Source organism: Corvus moneduloides, chromosome 4 (genome assembly GCF_009650955.1).
Source record: "Corvus moneduloides isolate bCorMon1 chromosome 4, bCorMon1.pri, whole genome shotgun sequence".
Classification (NCBI taxonomy): Eukaryota; Metazoa; Chordata; class Aves; order Passeriformes; family Corvidae; genus Corvus; species Corvus moneduloides.
Genome location: NC_045479.1, coordinates 60,704,304 through 60,725,620, shown reverse-complemented (window position 1 = coordinate 60,725,620; position 21,317 = coordinate 60,704,304). Strand labels below are relative to the sequence as shown.

The 21,317-nt window shown below is 35.6% G+C and overlaps 2 protein-coding genes across 5 annotated transcripts in view; one reads left to right on the top strand and one right to left on the bottom strand.

Moving 5' to 3' along the window:
* COG5 (component of oligomeric golgi complex 5) overlaps nucleotides 1-21,317 on the bottom strand; it is a 185,334-nt gene that overhangs the window by 132,125 nt on the left and 31,892 nt on the right. The gene's annotated exons all lie outside the window — the stretch shown is intronic.
* GPR22 (G protein-coupled receptor 22) lies at nucleotides 14,845-20,853 on the top strand. Of its 3 annotated transcripts, none has more exons than XM_032106066.1 (3): nucleotides 14,848-15,292; nucleotides 16,292-16,552; nucleotides 19,247-20,853. In XM_032106066.1, the coding sequence occupies exon 3, from the start codon at nucleotides 19,272-19,274 to the stop codon at nucleotides 20,571-20,573; it is 1,302 nt and encodes a 433-aa protein (XP_031961957.1). In that variant the 5' UTR covers nucleotides 14,848-15,292; nucleotides 16,292-16,552; nucleotides 19,247-19,271; the 3' UTR covers nucleotides 20,574-20,853. The 3 variants fall into 3 exon arrangements, with proteins under 3 accessions (XP_031961958.1, XP_031961957.1, XP_031961955.1); XM_032106064.1 differs by having other exon boundaries at nucleotides 16,292-17,348; XM_032106067.1 differs by lacking the exon at nucleotides 16,292-16,552 and having other exon boundaries at nucleotides 14,845-15,292.

Here is a 21,317-nt window from a genome sequence, read left to right as displayed (position 1 = left end):
TGCAAGAGTCAGGTTTCCTGTACCAAGAAAAAAAACCCACTAAAAACTACATTAAAAGACCCAAGAGTTTCTTCGGAACAAAATTAAAAACAAAAAGTTATGTGAGACATACACAAAACCCTAAACTTCAAACAAATACAGAGGTATATGGAAGACACATATGTAAAAAAAATCCTTCTTATTCAAAAAAAATGTAAAAACATACATTTAGGATTACATTTAAGAGAAATTTATGCATATTTTGTACCCTGGTCAAATGAAAAAACTTAAGTCATTTTATTTCATCGAATCACTCATTTCTGGGCATAGAATACAAAAAAAGAGGAAAAACCTAAAGAAAGAATGGATGGAGAAATGTGTAGGAAGATCTCAAAGTACATAAATATAGTGTTGTTCTTTGTGTTCCCATGTCAAAAGTACAAAAGTAGGTCACCTATTATATATTACAACAGGGCAATATAAACCAACTTCTTCTGACTACCTTGCTGGGGGGAATGTTTTTGAGTATAACATTACATAATACATTCATGCAACTACCTTAACCTGCTTTAAATAAGTAACACTTCAGAATTTGTGAAACTGATGAACCAAAACTTCCACAGCTCAGACTTTCAAACCTGAAACTCGGGCTAGAAACAGAAGCTCAAGCCCAGAAATTTCAGGATTTCAATGATTTGTTATCTTCTGAGCAAGAATTCAGAGAAGTTCTCTAAGAATGGGATCACTACACTCATGCATTCTCAAGGGGGATCACCTATGCAGGGAAACTGAGCAGCGTAACTATTTTCCTTCTACAGGTATGTATACCAGTTCTTTTTTTTCATCTACCCTCTTTCTGAACCAACCTCATAACCCTGATTTCTCTGCTACTATAGAACAGTAAAGTATTATTTTATAAATCAAGCTTCAGTTCAAAAGGAAGAAGAAAGTGTCATTCACTGCAATTCAGAGGCAGGTGAAAGGGCTGCAGTGTAATGTTCCAAGACAGAATTGCCTTTTCTTTGTGCTTTTCTTAGGTTCTGTCTAAGCAAGCTGCCAATTTATTTAATCCATCCATGAATGAAGGTAAAAAGGATTTGTCCAAGACGACACATAGTTACAAAGTAGAAACTGTAAGACATCACTGTCTATTGAACTCTCTTCAAGACTAAAAATAAACTTCTCCAGTCTTAAAAATGCTCTAATTGACTCAAAATCCAGCCTGGTTTGTTCAACTTGAGATACAGATCACTCAGAACTCAATGCATAACTATTCTAACTGCAAGTGTGGCATAACAGTATGATAGAAACTTTAAATAAACATATAGAAAACCTACCATCCATAAATCTGATTTATTCACGTTTTGCACTCACCAATAACAGAACACTTGCTTACTTCTAATATTTAGTATTTTACTAGAAAGCCAATATGGTGCTTTGCATTTCACCAGAGATAGATGTGTATGCCTTGGTAATACAGATAGGAGCAATATTTATTATATTCACAATGGCAGAATGATAATTTTGTTTCTTATATTACCATTATCAACTACAAAGCAGGTTTTCTGTAATAAGCATCAGCTTAAGGCAGACAGCAGTGAATTCATTCTAGTAATTATGAAAACTAGTGCAATAATTAATATTTTTTAATGTATCAAAGATCATATTTAGATTACAAACAAAGGAGAGCATTACTTCAACACCATTTCTTCAGTCATGCTTGCTTTAATGTAAGTTCAAGCAAGGAAATCCTAAAAAGAGCCTGAGAAGATATAATTTTTCAGATCATTTAAAAACCATGCACAACTATACACAATGGTTTATACTCAGAGGTTTTCTTCTTTAAATATGAGTAAAGTATCATTCTGTAGACACTGATGAAGGACTACAGTCTAGGTTTCAAACAAGTTACTATTTAACTAATAACGAAAGAGAAATTTTATGTCAGTTTCATGCACTATTAATTTTTTCAATCAATTGTAATTGTAAAACGTCCTTTGAGCAGTAGCAGATTTTTCCTTGCTTCTCTTTTCTGCACAAAGGTAATGGGGCACCATGGAGAGTTGTATATTTTATTATTATTATGGGAGAATTACTTAAAACTAGTTTTAGTACATTCTGTTTAAAATCTTGTCTTGAAATTGCAGTATTTGAGTCTACCCAGATTATGTTTTTCACAGTAATTTTTCCTCCAGTCTTTAAAGCTATCAATATTTACACAGGCAATGATCCTCAGCTTTAAACAGTTAAGGCAAGGAAAGCACCATACTCAGATGCAATTGCTACAGCGCTTTCTCATTACATATAAAGAAGCATTTGACGCATGAAGGTTGGAAGCGAAATCAGTTTCCCTACTGCTTTTCATTCATCATGCAAGGTTACAGTTTGCAAAATTGCTCACAAACCATAGAGACTGTATTTTTTAAATAACTTTTAGAAGATAGCACTTGTCTACAGCACCCATCTTAAGACCTCACAGCACTTTTGGCTACCATTTTAATCATTGTTATAAAGGGAAGAAGTTGAATACCAAGTAACTTGTCTGAGAAACAAATTTACACCTAAACCCAGCTTCCACGCAAGTCCTGTGAACTGTCATAACAGAAATATCATTCTTTGTCTCCTACCTAATACCACCTTAGGATTTTGTCCAATGTTTCATCCATTCCCAGCTGATTAGTTATTTTTGCCTCAGTTTTTTTCCCTTTGACTTATTTCTACTGATGAGTAGAAATGGAGAGTTAGGAAATCTACCAAAGTGGGAGAAATGAAGAAAAGAACGTCTTTACACCTTCAACTATATATCTATAATTTTTTTAAACTTTAGGAACTAGTTTGATTACACAAAGGAAATCCCAAATAATGAAGAATTTCTTCACTGAAAGGGTGATCAGGCATTGGAACAGGCTGCCCAAGGAGCTGGTAAAATCACAAACCCTGGAAGTGCTCAAGACAACCAACAACAGGACACAGCACTTAGTGCTATGGTTTGGTTGACATGGTGGTGTTTGGTCAGAGGTTGAACTTGATGATCTTGGAGGTCTTTGCCAACCTTAACGATTCTTTGATGTTATTTCAGATTAAAAATATAAAAGAAGACAGGAATGCTATTACTTCATTTGTACAAAAATCTAAATTTTATCAGAGATTGATATTTTAAGTAGATCTGTGTCCGTCTTTTCTCCTTCCCAATGCCCACACAGATAATAATACTACTTCTGATATTTTTAAGCAGAATGAATATTGAAAGAAAAGCTTTTGTTAAATGGAAGAGAGGGGAAAAAATTATCTCCATTGTCAAAATTAATAAAACCAGGGCCAAAATGTCCATTCAAACTATGGCTTGAACTGATTTTTCCATTGCTATTGCAGCAGGCTCATCCTTGGAAAAAAGGTTATTTCGGAAAGCCTCTGGGCTAAGGGTACATTTCCTCGAATTCAGCATTCTTTCTTGGTACCTTTTTGGAAGTAGGATTCCACTCTGGAGAATGCACTATGCATTGGAGAATCTCCATTTGAAGAATTCAACAATTACACTATTTCTGTTGCCAGAAAGAGTGTAAGTCGTAGCACTTCTAAGAATCAAGTCATTTTTATAACTACTATGTACTTTTTATATACATACACGCATTCATACAAAATATAACTATGCTACATCTATCACAGGAGTTAGAGAATAACTACTCTGTACACAGAGTTCAGCTGAACATGTCAGGCTCACAGGGAGCACTGCTTGTCAGTGGCAGTGGTGACAGCAGTTTTAATCAAATGAAGCAATCACAGATTTCCTCAACAGCAACAAGAGCTGTCTTGTGCCAGCTGAGTCAGAACCCCAAAATCCCAGGTTTTGTAGAGGACCTGGAACAGTGCTGAGAATGCCTTGGGTAGTGGACACTGCAGGCATTTTGAGCATCCCTGTACTTACCAGCTAAACTGAACAGCAAAGAGTTGGGTACTGTAATTAAAACCATTTGGTTATGATTTTCTTCTCCCAGAAGAAGCATAACAGAATTTCCTCATTTAAAGTTCAAATAGCATTCAAATATCAAATAAATAAATTACTAACTCAGTAGGAATTCAAAAGCCAAAAGGCAGTCTAAGAAATAAATTTTGTTGTTCAGAGGGTAAAACAATAGCTGCCTGGCTGCTTTCCTGAGCCTCTGTCAAAGAACTGGCTGACCTAATCTGTGACCTGCTCACACTGTTCACTGCTTTGGTATCTAACAAGCACTTACTAGATAATAGTAATCAGTGGAAATCGGAAGCTATACATTAATCGGTGAATGTGTAATATTTGTCAAAAGAGAAACCAGCATCTTGCATTATTTTGCAGGTGCTAAAATTACTTACAAATAATAAAAGCTCAAGCTATCAAACTATGCGACATTCACATTTATTTCTATCTGCTACTATTATTCCACTATGTCAGTAACCAATAATGCTATCCTAGAGTAGAATATTGCTGCCAATTTTACAAGTAAAAAAATAAAAATAGGTTTTGCCAGAATTAAAACTGCATTTCTTTCCATTTATTTATTCATTCATTCAACAGATGCATTAGCCAAGACTGCACAAAACCAGAATATTAAATTATATCAGCTGGATGAATTTCTAAAAAGAAACTAAAAAATTAAAAAGATTAGTGATTTGGTGAATTCATTTCTTCAGTATCTACATCTAGCAGCTCTCAGCGATCTGCAAACATACTTTGAAAAAATAGATGCTTTCAGCCAAGCACAGAAAGAAAAAAATAAACTTTGCATCGTAATCACAGATTTAAACAAAGATTTAAAATTACAGATTAGCAATTTTACTAACTCTACAGTTATTATTTACTCTCTACAGTTCTCAGTTCCCTCTGCAGCTGCTGGTCCATGGAATTTTTGGGATCAATCCCATTTCCATTCTCATTTCTTTGTGTTATGGATCAAATCTACTCAAGGAAGTTTTGTGCCCAGCTGATCGCAGGATGCCATTCAGCAAACTGCCATACATGGCAGTTGTACCCAATGGAATTATACTGTGGTACCAAAGTGAAGAAATATTGATATTGCTGAAGAATTTTTTCAAATCCCCCAAAACTTAAAGCAAGGTTTGCAAGTCAAGCTCTTAGCAGTTTTGTACAAAAGCAACCATGAAATTCAACACTCAACATTCTCTATTTATAGCAAAAGATCATTAAGAAAATGAAGAAAGCCTATATAAATAAATCTGAAGAGCAGCTCAGTCACCCTTGGAGCAATTCTCACAACTTGCCTGTCCTTGTGTGTGACTCCTTTAGTTCTCATCAAATATTCATGCGAATAACTCCATGCCTGGCTCATCCTCAATAGACGTCTTTTCTTCTTCCTTCTGCCACATCACACACACGCACGTAAGGTGGCATTGGGAAGGATAAGAGAAGGGGAAATGCACCAATACAAGGCACCTAATATATTAATGACAATTTCTTTTCAGTATGGCACAACGCAAAGTACCACATCTAAAAACATTATATCCAGTTTGTTCTACTCATAATATTGATTTGTTTAACTGTTGTTAAACTGCATGGTACTGCTTGTTTATAGGTTTTATTTATGAAGCATCTTTACACTTAATTTAACTTCCTAGTTGATGTTGGAAGCAACACCTTCTCAATGTCAAATTCCAAGTGAAATATTCTCCAAACATGGTTTGCATTTTTGCCCCGTGTTTAATAATCTTCTATGCATGTGGCAAGGCCTCTTTCCTTAGAGATGGAGGGGTGTTTAATTTCAAAAGCTGGATGATGAAGTAGAGAGTGCTAAAGCGTTTCATCAATACATTTTTTTTAAATCTCATTAATTATTTGTATCTTCTGAAGGTTTGTTTTGCTTCCCCACCCCTTTTCCAATGTAGTTGAGGGTTTAAAGCAATTTAGATAGAAGTTAGTGCAAGAAATCATTTATATTCTAACTTCACCAATACATTACCTTTCTTTAGAAAAAAATAAATTTATGTCTTGTGAGATAGATACATGAACTGTTTTTTCCACTCAAACCTCAATTCTCTCCTTATTACTCCAAAGCATTGCCTTGGTTTAACTTCGTCAAGTCTAGATAGACATTAAAAATCTGTGCTTAAAGATCTGCAAAGAGAATAAATAGGGAAAACTTCTACAGTCCATGCATTCTTCAAAAAGAAACCGATCTTGTATTATAGAGACTGGACAGATTAATGGAATACAGACAGACCTTCCAGATCTGCACTAGGCATCTAGGACATAACCAAACTGTTCTTCTACAAAACAGACTAATGTGAACAGAAATGATGAAGCAGGATGCTCAGGCACTGTGGTCGTGGACATCGCACAAGAAGCTAAAATCCTTAGTTTAAGTGTTAATCCACACTATCTCTAACTGTCCACATAAATTTGCTCTAGATTAAGGGTACAGAATACAAACTAAAACTCTGTGTCCAGTATCAATCTTTATTGCCCCAAAGTATACTGTAATAGCTGCTTTGCCTACAAGCTTCAAAATTACTGAGAGTGGCTCTTAGACTCTCACAAACTCTATCATCACAGCCTGTAACATTTATCAAGGTATGCACTTAACTGACAGTCCAAAGAGCCACTGAGTCTCATACATACAGATGCACTCAAACACCATTGGAAAATCCCTGTTGGAAATATTCTACACTAGACCTGTATTGCTTATTGTGATAATGCCAGCTTAAAGATTTCAGGGTGGGAGTATTAAACAAGGTATTAGCAAGAGTCCAATAAACAGGTAGATGCCTAGAATTTTTTGATGGTGGCAAACAAAATAGGTTTCTGAAGAATATATAAAAAATTTTCAGGGAAAAAAACAACTGCCCCAGGGGGAACAGAAAGTGCTGTCTGAGTTTTTTCTATTCCTTCAACAGCAAGGCAGCAGAAAAGGTATTCCAACATAAAGCAACTTCAACAAAAAACATTTCAAGCCTAACTACCAGCAAGCTTAAAATAGTAACCACTTTCAAAGGGCAGGCTCTCCTTTCCTTTCATTCTTTCCTCGCATTAAAACTAATTTGCTTGATTAATAAGATAAAATAATGTTCTCTATATCCAGCTGTCTCTCAGGGGGAATCATTTCTCTCTGGGCACCACATGTACTGTGGAAAGAATGAGAACTAGAAAAGCCCTCTACTTGTGCCAGAACGGCAATTTCTCTTTTAGAAAGACAGCATGGTAACAGGCAGTCAGTATGTAATAACTCACATGGTTTTCCTGTTGATGGGTTGTTGCTGTTGCTATTCTCCATCTTCCATATTTCCTCCAGGAGCTCCTAACCCAAGGTATCAATTTGCAGAGCTGCTAGCCTACCTAGTAATAGTGAAGCTTCTCACTTTGAAAGGTACCAGAAATAATGCACATAACATTTTTCCTTTTTCCTACTCCAACTACACTTAATAGCTTCTATCACTGCAACTCATGCTACCTATATGTTTTAATTGATTATGTAAATCATCAGTGAAGGCTGCTGAAGAATTTGACAAGCTTTTTCTGCATAAACCTGTATTTGCTCATCATCCATCCGTGTAACAAAAATGGTTTGAACAACCGTTTTAAATTTCTCAATATTTTATTAGTAAAATAAAACTTAGGCTTCAAGCCTAATGACTGCAAAGCCACCTCCAGGCATCAATAAAGCAAAACAGTATTCCCTTCCTCAGACATACCAGTGACACCACTGCTCTCAGCCTTCTCCCAAAAAACAGCAAATGAAAGCATTTTTCATACAAGCTGTGGTTTGCTTCAGTATTACAGTAAGTGATTTCAAAGACAACAATTATGCAGTGAGGTTAAAAATACTTTGGAAGTTGGAAAAAAACTGAAACTATGGTTTAGGCACAAAAATCCTTGATATTTGAAAGCTTCACAGACAAAATTAGTTCTTCATATGCATGCACATGCATGCATTTTAAAACAGTTTAGGTATTTATTGTAGATTCTACAGCTACAATATACATGTTTTTAAAAAAACCCCAGAAAGTATGAAGGGGTTTATATTTCTCTTTCATTTAACCACTTAGGAAAGTAAGAGATGTTTTTCAGTAATCAATAAAAAAAATTAAACTATATTATGGATACAAATTATGAAAATGAATGAACCCAAACAACAGAGGAAGAAAGAAAATAAACTGAATATGATACCAACACAAATCTAAATTTAGATCAACATGCACATCAATCAAATGAATATTTTTTTAGCAGAGGAAATGTGAGGCCAACACACTGCACTTAGTTTAATTTCCATATTATTATGCATTTATCATTATAGCTTATTACTTTTAAACTACTCTCACATGTCTTTTTATGGCACTACATAAACAGATTTTCTATCAGTTTCCCTGAACAACCTTGTAAAAACAACTAGAGAAGCCAGGTGGCAAACAGGGAACAACAGAGTAATTTATCATTTTAAAAATCGGACAAGGAAACATACTGCATATAATTTTTCAGATTCTGAGAACTTAATTTGTGGAATACCACCACTGTCAGACTGATGTGGACAACTTCCTACATTTGAACTGAACACAGAGGCTGACATGGTTTTAACTGCTTATATCACTCATTCACAACAAGGGGGGGATCTAAATACTGTCCTTAGGTTTTATTTTGTTGTCTGAAGAAGGCAAAGCATGCTCCTGTCACATGCAGAGTTACTGTGTGTGGTCACTGAACTTTGATCTTAAGGGTAGTAAGCCTACTGGATCCTTTTCACACACTTTTTGTAGTGCCTCCAAACCAAATCAGCCAAGCGGCTACTTGAGCAAGACTGACACATAAGAAGTCACCCTGTGCTGAGGGTGATCTTAACAAAATTAAAGGGACATGACAGGTGATAGCTATGTGTTCACTCTTTAGTACAGGACAATTAAGATCCTAAGATTTGTCTCTTAATCTCACCTAGAAGAATGCTCGCTACTAGGCACACCATGTGAACACTTTGTCTTAATTAAGAGACAATGGTACCGCCTTCCTAGTTTGCAAAATTACTAGAAACAAAGTCTATCCAAGATCTCTGATGAATAAATAACTCTTAGAGAAAAATCGTCTTGTTTTCTCATTTTGTTTTAAATTAGCAATTCCACTTAAAGAATATTACAGCAGGAAGGTGTGTAACCAAATTCCTGCATCAGGGGACTGTAACAGGGCAGTTAGCGCTGCTCCTGCTGCTGCCCATCCCGCGTACCTGGCTAGGCATGACTTTCACAACAAGGATATCTGATGGAGAATCCTGAACCAGATCCTAAAGTTTAAACCCTGCATGTTAAGTTCAGCTGCCTCCCAATCCAACGCAACATAATCAGCCAGGCAGAACACTTCCTGACACGTCTCCACTGAGACTGCTGTGCGATGCATGAGCACAGAGCTGCCAGGAGCTGGACTTGGAGGTGCTGGGCAACACAGCCACCCAGCAGCAAAGAACAGCACTGAAAACTTCTTCCAACATACAAAATATCTTAATGAAAGAAAGATAAGCAATCTCAAGGCAGTACTTCCTCATTCTACAGCCACACGACATCGGGACTCCAGCTCCAGCACATTTCAGCTACTGTGCTAAACCACTTTGCAACTTTGGGAATGAACGTTCTTTCAGGCACACTTTCACAAGGCTCACACAAGGTGAGCAGGTGGCTTTTTTATTTGTATGTTCAGAGCAGTACAAAAGATACGATGTCAGAACTCCAAAAGCCTTTCCATAATAATGAAAATCCTCACTAAAATTCAGTAACAATTACCAACTTATAACTAAGAATATTTTACAAAAGCAGAAACCTCTCAAGTTCTCAGAACAGTCAAAGCACAATTTTAATGAAGGAGAAACTAAACTCACAGCAATATTACAATTTTTAAAGAAAAATGAAAAAAATCTTGAAATTTATAGTCACTAATTGAACTCTTGCCAAAAACTACTACAACATACAGCACCACTCATTATGAATGTTTATACTAGAGGACAAACCACCTCAATGGAGAAAAGCTGAAGTCAGACTGATGTTATTTAAATTACTATTAAATTTACCAGCCATAATTCCCTCCTGAGCATAACTGATACTGGGTTGTTGGGGTTTTTTTCCCTTTCCACTAAAATGCTTAAATAATTGTGCAATAATGTACTAGGACCGTGATTTAGCTGTACCACTTAGCCCAATTTATTGTCATGATACAAAAAGGATGCCTTCCCTACATATGAGTGATAGCCAGCACTGGTTTTGCAGTTTTTCTTTGGTGCCACCTCATTGTGCAAAACTAAAACAAGATACATTTTTGGTATTAATAGATAAAGGACATTCTCTAACTTACATATTTTCTCATGAGTATAGAACCTTCCAGTGCTAAAAAGGTCAACAGTTGTTCTAACATGGAATATTACTGAACAAATAACCTATGCCTAACAATTATATAAACCCAAATGAACCTTATAAGACATTCTTATTCCATGGCAAAAATAGTTACTTTTTCTGTACTTAAGCTGCTATGCTATCATTAACTCTGCATCTTGAAAATTAATATATACACATTATATATAAAATATATAAACATGTAAAATGTAGAGACTATTATACATAACATTTATATATGAACTATTTTATATCTATTTTAAAATACATGTCTTTGTGTTGCTTCCAAAGGTCTTCGTCTTTGCAAATACAAGAGGAAGCACAGTGAAACAACATATAATTATTCTGGAAAATCCAGATTTTTCCAGGGATGTAATTCTACAGTGGCGGAACCAAGATCAACAATGTCCCATGTGTAGGACTGTTTTCTGTCAAGGGAAACATGAATGTTAGAGAAGTGGAAAAAAAAAACCCACAAAACCCAACTGAAATAAGTCATTATAAAAATAACTAAACAAAGCAAGTTGTATGGCAATCAAAAATAAGGGAGAAAATAAACATAAAGGCTAAGACATTGAATGGAAAATTAATTTTTTGGATGTCAGTCCTTGCTGCAGAAAAGGACTAATAGCTTTGGAACAGTTCTCTATAGCTTAAAGAAATGAGAATAAAGTACTTGAGCCAAAAGGAAAAAAGACCATGTTACCATCTGAGTCAGAGTGGTACTTATCTACAAATTCTAAAGAATTTTTGTCATCTCTTCAGCATATCACTCCTAAATAATAATAAAAACCTTTATGACTAGACCTTGTGTATGGGTCAGGCGTCAAGATTTACATAAAAGCATCCTGCAGCATGATCCAGACCAGCAAGCCATAATTTCAGTATCAGGTAAAGCAGAACACATTTACAAATTCAGCATAACCAGGGCACATCAGTACAACTCCCAAACCCAAATAGCTATTATCCACCGCTTATTCTTCCTTGACACTGTAGAAGTTACTGTATTTTCAACAACATTCTAACAAGTTTTTTGCAACTGACTACTGAAGAAACTGAGATATAACAAGGTAAGAAACAATTTTAGATATGGATCACAAGCTCCTAGAACAGATACAAATCATAAAATATTCAGAAGAGCTATGTTAGAACTGGGCATCACACTCCTCAGAGTGAGTAAATGAGAGGTACAGAGGACCTATCTAGCTGGAATTGTGCAGATGCGCCATGTAAATAATGCTGAACAATAACACCAGAGCAGGATGCCCAAAATCACCCAATATTAATTTTCTAAAGCAACTTGAGGTCTAAAGACACTATCTGGCACTAAAAAATTTGTATGAGTTAGCATCTCAAGTCTCTAGCAAATACGAAAACAGATGACATTTTTAGACCCAAAAGCAGTAAAATTCTAAACAGTCACTAAATGAGCAGCAAGATTCTGACTAGGAAACAAGATGTGCAGTACAAAGGAAGAAAGTGTTGCTGAAGTATTCAGGATGAAAAAAAGAATAATGCAGAGAACAAGGGCAGATACAGTCTCCCAAATGTGCCAATAAAGATCTTCATGAAAATCCATGACACGTGGATGTTAAAACAGTCTGCAGTAGGTTTACATAAAGTTAAACCCTAAAATACATTAAAAGAATGCTAAACTTCCAAAATCAAGGACTCTGATAGAGAAACAATAGAATTGGGTTCTTCATTTGGCCCTGCTAGACCTTGCAAGTCTAATAAGTCTTTCTAAACAAACTAAGCTTATTTAAAACACTGCAGTTCAGGAAACTGCATTCAGGGTGATCTTATCAACACAACAGCAGAGCTTTGACCTTCAGATCTAAAGATGACCTACCACCACTTGGGAATGCACCAACAGTCAATGTTGGGACATTACTTCCTCTGTGTAGAAAGCAAGACAGCAGACAAAAAGACTGAAGAGGACCAAGAAATACACTACAACTTGCAAATTTCTCAACTTCCTGCTCCCAGCAAAACAGAAAAACATATTCTCACATACAGTTATGCCTCCTGAATTGAATTTAGAAGTACTACAGGGGTGTATGTTATGGCAGTTGCAATTATCTCTATCCCTGTGCACCCAGTGTCTCTTTACATGCACATGCCTCTACTCCCTTATGCTCCACTCTGCTTCAAGCTCCTGCCTCTTCCCATTTCTTTTTCCCTCACATCAGACCCAGCAGCCTCAACCCTTCACAGTCTATTCTGTTACCATCTGGATCTCCCTCTCCCCTTGTGTTGCCATTCTCAAATCTAAGACCCTTCACCATCAGTCTCCTGGTTTAGGACTCCTGTTTCCTGATACTTCTACCTTCTCATTACCTTTTCATCCCATTTTTCACTACCCTAAAAGCCAAAATACCAGTCAAATTCTTTCTCTCATTCTGTACTGATATAGAAACAGGTATAAGAACAGCACATTTTCTGTTTATGCTGGGTGCCTGCACATGGCTCTTTTTGCCCACTCTTCCCTATCTACCCTTTGAGGATGATGTCATCTGTTCACACCATCTTAACTAGCATCTGCACAGCAGTGGCTTATAAGCATGTCTATCCATCCACCTACTCCTGATTGCCTCCATATGGTACTGCTTCTTTTCCTGATTTTCTCTCCAGAAACTTAAGCTTAATATATGTTCACAACTCAGCTCCTTATCATCCTCTCAAACACTTTTTGCAGATAAAACTTCTGCCAATATCACCTCCTGTCATATAGGTAATCTTTTGTGACCCTTTCGCCTGCATTTGAACTATATATTCATGGTATATCCAAAATCCTGCTACAATTTTCCTCCGTGTGTACATCTTTTTCTAACAGTACAGATCATCCAATACCTCCATCTTTGTTCAGGGACACACTGAAGAATTAGAAAGGGAGATGGAGATTCATCTGTTTAAATTTAGACAGGCTTCCTTACTTATCCTTAGTCATACTGAAAGTGAAGCAAGTAAATCTCTTTAATATATTAGTATTTATGCTTTCATTTCAGGAATCCTCTTTATCACATCACCCTTAGGAGCTATGCTGGTATCACTGGTTTCAAGCTCTTGGGAGGCAGACGATACAGAGACAGCTCAAAGGGCTCAATCAGCTGCTACTCAGCATACCCAGCTGGTACCTGCTGATCTCTGTTCAAAGTTTTGGCAATCTTTATTTACATAGTTTCTGAATGGAAAAGAGTACAGAACAGGAAGCATGCTAGATGGATACAAAGCCATTTTAAAAAATAAATAAAGCATGCTGTTACCTAAAGATAAATAATATATTGGATGTCTAGCTGAAAGAAGAAGTAAAGAGAAGAAATAAAGACATCTGAGTTACACAACTGCATTTTTTATTTGCATTAACAACCTAAAAACAGAGGACCCCATCAAAATTTGACCCAAACTACCATCTTAACACAGTTACTTATATAAGAACTCTACTTTAACATTTAGTACTTTATCACACTTTACAAAAAAACCTTAAAAATCTTTTAAATCACGGTGAAAAAAATCCCCACGTTCATTTGAGATTAAAAACTACCTACAGGAAATTTTATACTCATATATTCTTAAACTATTTGTTTCAGCAAGCCAATTTTTAAAATAGTATTTTGGGGTTTATACTGAATTTATCTCCAGCACCAGTACCAATTAAAACAGATATTGTCCTACACTTCTCATTATGTGGTTGTGAGCATTGCTCATACTGACAGAACAGATTCAGAAATAAGTTACAAAATAAAAAGTGAAAATTAAGACATCGCTTGCAAAGTGAAGGTCAAGAACATCATGCAAGAAAGACATCCTTACAAAAACCTGTGAAGTCTCTAGCAAAATTCATGTGGAACATAGACGTTTATATTTCAACAAAATTAATAACCTCCACAACTATACATACATTGTACATAGTGATGGATCCTAAAAATAATTTTTTTCTGATCATGAATCAACCAAATTATCACATCTGAATAATTATCAAGGCCTGAATAATCTCTGTGCATCCTAGCATAAATTTCCCTAATATTCATGTCAATACCAAGTTGTCCTGAATACAACTTATTGCTGCAAGACCTAGATGACCACTTGCATGTAAACATGTACGGTGAAATTCAGCATGGCTTAAAGAGCAGTATTATTTCAGAATGTTCTTAGGACAAGAAAAACCAGCCAACCGAAACAAACAAACCAACAAAAAATCAAACAAAAACCCCAAACACCTAAAAGGTTCAGAAATGGAAAGTAGGCAAATTCAAATATAGATTGTTGGAAGCTTTTTAAGTAATAAACCTTTAATCCCTTTTTTTTTCTCAGTGCCATGTGGTTTCCAGTGTACACAAAGTAAAGAGTGAAAAGGTAAAAATAAAACAGGCATACCCTTAATATATTCCAGAATTCATAAATCATTTGTAAATTTAGTCCTTTTATAAAAGAATCCTTATATAAATCGGGGGGAGGGAGGGCATCAATCCCATATATGAAGCACAATTTAAGCCCAACATCACTGACCAATCAAAATTAGTGAATGCACTGCATCTCTCTGCAGTGAGGAGAAGCGACAAGGTAGGCTGTCATTCTGCAAAAGCTGCCCATCGCAAGCTTTCCTCTCAGAAGCACTGCTTTTCTTTTTTAGAAAGCCTGAATCTCAGTGGTGTCTCAGGAGACAAGAAGCCTTCAGTATGTTAAATTACGTTCATTATGTATTTTCAGATGCTTATTGATTCTACCGTAGGAAGAGTGGGAGACTGCAGCAGCCTGTAAACCAGAACTAAAGCAATTGTATACATTAGCAGTATGCTGAAACAATGGCACAGTACAGGCACAAATTTTCAGTAAGGTCATTTTTTGAAGATATGCTTATTACCCTCTTTCCCTTCTACTCTGCTAACAAGTGAACAAAATGAATCCCTCCAACCTGGAACTGCTTCACCTGCATCGAGAATTTACCAAATCTTTAGTGGAGGTAAGACCTGTTCCTTATTATGATATGCAGAATAAGCAACATTAAACCAAAGTAAAAATTGGAGAAAAAAAGGCAAGAGATCAGATTCAACTTATATTAAGCAGTAATATATTGTTATATTTAAGACCAGGAAATATTTAAATGCTATTTCCCCTTCCCCATTAAAAATATAATGATAGAAAAATGTTATTCTGTATGGAAGTCTTATAGAATATTAAGAACCTGTTTTGTTCATACAACATGAAGACAGTACAGTTTGAGCTCATTCAGTACTGAGGAAAACAACCACATAAAGCAGCTGGGAATATGCTTTTCCTCCCTTAGCAGTATTTCCAAATATTGGCAGTTAAATACGTTTCAGATTTATTCAGTTACTCTTCGAAGGATCAGACAGTCTGTAATTAGTGTATACTTATTGCTTTATGAAGGTTGGCTAATATGACTAATCTCTGATTGCTCAAGAAATCCCCCTTTTTTGTTGTTTTTTTAAAACTTACTTCTTTCGTTATCCTGTACATTTGTTAAAAGCATGGATTTGCTAAACATTTATTTCAAGAACGGAAATTACAACAGTGTGCAAATTAAACAAAAGCATATTTTATAAAAGGCTCATTAACTCTGTTCAGTTTCTCATTAAAAGACACGAGAGTTGTAGGTATAAACTACCTGCTCACCAGAGCTATAAACTACATTTTCTAGCTTTAGCCACACTCTACACCCAACAGTTATTGCTTCCAGCCAGGATTTTTTGTAACCTGCACTATCTGGGGAACAGGAAACTTGTCCAAAAAACCTAAATTCATGTAAGCTGACAGAAGAATATGATTTTACTGGCAAATAGAGAGCAGGCTAACTGATTTTCTACGTAATCTATAAGGTCCAGTTTTAGAGATCCTTTATTCCATGAAATAAGTGATATTAGAAAATATATTCTTGCATTATTTTATTTTTGAAATTATAAGCCCTACTTTTAACCTTTTTTTTCCTCCCCTTCACAAGGGCATGCAGCAACTAATTCAGTTTTACAACTGACAATATGAAGAATGCAGTTGACCGAGTATCTTTGTAGCTGTATGACCTACGAGCAGCAGGATGCATCTCTAAAATGTATTCTTAAGACATAAAGGAATTAAAAACAAAACATGGAACACACTTGCATTACCATTTACGTGCATGACACTTCAACAATATACATGGAAGACTAACATATCTGCTCAGATTTTCATTAAAAGAAGAGTGCAATGATTGATTCTTAAAATGGTGAGCATTTCTTAAAGAGGGATTTATAATTTAAAACCAGAATTGTGGAAACTACTGATGCATGAAGAGACAATGAAACATGAAATCCCAAAAGGAGAATATGCATACTTCACCAGCAAGCTGAATAAAGGTTTAACCAAGCTTTTTCTATACTACTCATTAAATAACTTACTTGTCATAATGACTAATGGATATTTTTCTCTCAATTTTATGATGTTATGTATTCTCCTTAAATCAAAATAAACCAAATTAGGTAACCCATGGTTACTCTCAAAGCACATGAACTGGATTTTATGATGTATAGCAACTTCTTTCACTAAGCCATCACTCAAATGTAAGGAGCAGGAATATTACAGAAAGAAATACGCAACCATAAACTAAAGGATGTCCACACACTCTGAAAACAGAGATCAGAAATTATTTTTCTTTAAACCTGGAAAATAAAAACAGGCTTCTACAAAATGCAACAGGGGAAGGAAATTAACATCACTTAAAAGAAGGTTTATTTGTTATTGCTGGCTTGAAACTCAGAACAGACACACAGAATATGCCCTGGTCTGTAGAAGTATCTGAGGCAATTAAGAAGTCCCCGTGTTTAATCAGATTTTTTTTGCTGCTGAACTGCAGGAACAAAAAAAAGGAAAACAAAAAAAACCTGCAAGAAATGAAATAAGAGCTCAGCTACCACTTGATTTCCAGGTTACAGTGCGTGTCAAAAATCTCTCAGTGACACCATGTATCAGTTTCTGCCAAGCTGCTGCCACGCTGTGCCAGGCCCCTGAGGCACAGAGAACAGGTAGGTGCCCCAGCTCTGCCCGCGCGGCGCTGGGTGAACGAGCTGCTGCCCTCATGGCTCTGCTCCCCGCACCCGAAACCGAGGCAATGCAACAAGGAGGTGATGTTCTATCTATTCATGATGACCTAACACATCTGAGGTTTTCTGTTTTCACAAAATCTCAGTTGCTATAATGTTAGGGTGAGACTGTAATTTGTTTTAGCAGATCTGCTTTTGATTTCTTCCTGGCTTTTGCTAATAGAAAAGAACTTCATTTATCCAGAAATGCATTTGGAATGGTTTCTTGAAATCCATTCACAGCCAGGACAGCATACAAGAGGAGATCATACTCCTGAGGGTTAATGTAAGATGGATAGAGGTTGCCTAAATTAGAAATGAAACAAAGCTTTTGAAATATTTCTTGTTTCATTTCACACCTGAGAGTAATACGTTCTAATTTACATATTTTTTATTTAAGAGGCACATGTGAAATAACTGTTGAAGAATACCAAGAATTTTCATCATACAATTTGCAATTAATAGTATTGTTCAATTGAGGCTTTTCAGAACTGCAGATGAAATCCATTTGCATACTGTATCCCAAGTGTGCTTAATTCATACTTTCATTTTAAAAGAGCTCAATTCTGTTCACCTTAGTGCTATCTACTTTAATGTATTCAGAATAGAACAAAGGTCGACATTCAAACTTATTTTCAAGCCAAATATGTCCCCTCTTAAATTTAAAGCTACCTAAAAAAAAAAAACTCTCCAGTATCATAACAAGAAATTGAATAACCTCTCTTTTATTTATTCAGTCAATTACAAACTCAAGAGCTGGCTGACAATATAAATAACACGAACACCACGTATTACATGCAGATGATGTATTTAAAACTTACTGGCATGTGTAAAACTAAGTAGATGAGACACAAAATAAAAAATCTGCTAGACAAAATAAATACCTTTTTGATCCTTACTTATTCCTAAGAGAAACATGCTATGTATGTAAATCTGTTGGGTTTAACTGCAGTTTGGAAAAAAAACCAAAACCCCAAAAAAAAACCCCAAAACCCAAAAGACACAACTTTCTTTCTAAATATTATTTTCTAAAATTATTCCCTTAAATCTATTCTGGAATAAAATTAAATACTCTTCCATTCTATGTAGGCACTGATTTCTTGAAGAAATTGAATACTCAAATCAGAAAAAGGAAATGTAGTATTTTATAAGAAACTTAATTTCCCAAACCCATGTAAGTTTTGCATTTGAAATTATACACACTTATATAAAATTGTTGTAGTAGCAAGCATCATACACATAGATGCATAAATGATAAAAATGAGCAGAAGGTTTAAACTCTGTAAAAATCTGCTGAATTACAGAACATCACATTTCAGTCCACAACATTACTGTAAACCTCATAAGAAAGAGGTGGATAAATTGGCATAAATAATTTAAACACTCTTTTTATGATACATAAGCAACAGTGCTCCATGTTCCTTTCTTTTTCCACAAGAGCTTTTTAAAATGATCTTGATCACTAATTTGTTAATACTTAACAACATTCTTCTAAAATGACCCTCAGAGAAATACAAAGGCTATGCACAAAGTATGGTTTATTCAACAAATGAGCCCTTTGTGAAAAACCACATCACTATAAACAAAGGCTTGCCTCCCTAAGTGGAAGCTTTTCACTATTTTTTCTTTTTTCAAGCAAATCCTGCTTTCTTTTAAAAAGGAAAGACCTTATTCTAGATCTTCAGGCTTTTGAGCCCATGCCAATTAAAGCTCAAAACATACTGTAAATGAAGAGTTTGGTAACAATGTTGCTTTTCCTCCCTCCTCCTTCCCCAGCATTTATCTACAATAAGTGCTAAAAAAAGAAATCAAATAGTTCCATATTTTATTTCACCTTTCAGGAGAAAAACCAGCTGCAACAAAAGAATGTGTTTCTCCCCCGTTCTGGAAGTCAACATGCAGTCTGAATCTAACATCACAGTCCGAGATGCCATTGATGACATTGATACCAACATGTACCAACCACTGTCATATCCATTAAGCTTTCAAGTTTCTCTCACTGGATTTTTGATGTTAGAAATTGTTTTGGGACTTGGCAGCAACCTCACCGTGCTGGTACTTTACTGTATGAAATCCAACTTAATCAATTCTGTCAGTAACATAATTACAATGAACCTTCATGTACTTGATGTAATAATTTGTGTGGGATGTATTCCTCTAACTATAGTTATCCTTCTGCTTTCACTGGAGAGTAACACTGCTCTCATCTGCTGCTTCCATGAGGCTTGTGTCTCTTTTGCAAGTGTTTCAACTGCAATCAACGTCTTCGCTATCACCCTGGACCGATACGACATCTCCGTAAAACCTGCTAATCGAATCCTGACCATGGGAAGGGCTGTGATATTAATGACATCAATATGGATCATCTCACTTTTTTCCTTCCTGATTCCTTTCATTGAAGTCAACTTTTTCAGTCTTCAAAGTGCAAGTACTTGGGAAAATAAGACACTTCTGTGTGTGAGTACAAACGAGTACCACACTGAACTAGGAATGTACTACCACATTCTCGCTCAGATTCCAATATTCTTCTTCACTGTTATAGTAATGCTAATTACATACACCAAAATACTCCAGGCCCTAAATATTCGGATTGGTACAAGATTTACAACGGGACAAAAGAAGAAAAACAGAAAGAAAAAAACTATTTCTTTGACCACTCAGCATGAGACTACGGATGTGTCCCACAGCAGTGCAGGCAAAAATGTCGTCTTTGGTGTAAGGACTTCTGTGTCTGTCATAATTGCTCTACGCCGAGCTGTAAAACGGCACCGGGAGCGACGAGAAAGGCAAAAGAGAGTCTTCAGAATGTCCCTTCTGATTATCTCAACATTCCTTCTCTGCTGGACACCCATCTCTGTTTTAAACACCACTATCTTATGTTTGGGCCCAAGTGACCTTTTGGTAAAGTTGAGATTATGTTTTCTAGTAATGGCATATGGAACAACTATATTTCACCCTCTACTTTACGCATTCACAAGGCAAAAGTTTCAGAAAGTTCTGAAAAGTAAGATGAAAAAGCGAGTTGTTTCAATAGTGGAAGCAGATCCCATGCCAAATAATGCTGTAATACACAACTCATGGATAGAGCCTAAAAGGAACAAAAAGATTACCTTTGAAGACAACGAAGTAAGGCAGAAATGTTTAGTACCTCAGGTTGTCACTGACTAGATTTCAGTATTCACCAAAACACATCAAACGGAATATTTGAACAAATTGTAAAAAAATACTGCCAAATAAGAAAAACTTTTTTAACTATTGGCGAGACTGTATATTTTCAATATATATGTTAAATAGAGTAGGTCTTATATATTCGATTTCTTCATTATGTAAGATACATGTTGCATGGCTGTTTGTTAGCGTAACACCATGTGTATATTTGTCAAAAATATTCAAGTCCTCTTTTTTTAGAAAATAAATAGCCTTAAAGAAGTGAAAACTTTTAAAAATATTTGTATGGCTCAGTTTCTCTGTAAATATAAAAGAATTTTTAAGCAAAAATTGCACTTGGGAATGCTTTTCTATAGCACAAATTCATCATTTTGCATGATCTGGTATTTTTAAATTTAATTCATAAACAGTATTGATCAGAGGAATTCTGAATGTTATGCAGCTACAACCTGGAAGCATTTTGACCTCGTATTTAGATATCCCACTTATTTCAATCTTCTCCAGCATGTGACTACCATGCACAGAAAAAGCCATTTACATGATGTCCTTCAGTGAATGGTTCAGAATCAGTTACTTTTGAAATGGGGAAAAAAAATTCAGACTGGTCCAAAAATTGACAGTACTCTTACGAAAAGTAAAAGGTTTTGCATATATGATCTCAGATCCACAACTTCTACATAGAAAATACACAACTTTGAATAATTACAATGGACAGGGTAGGCGTAAAAGGCTAAATGAAGGAAA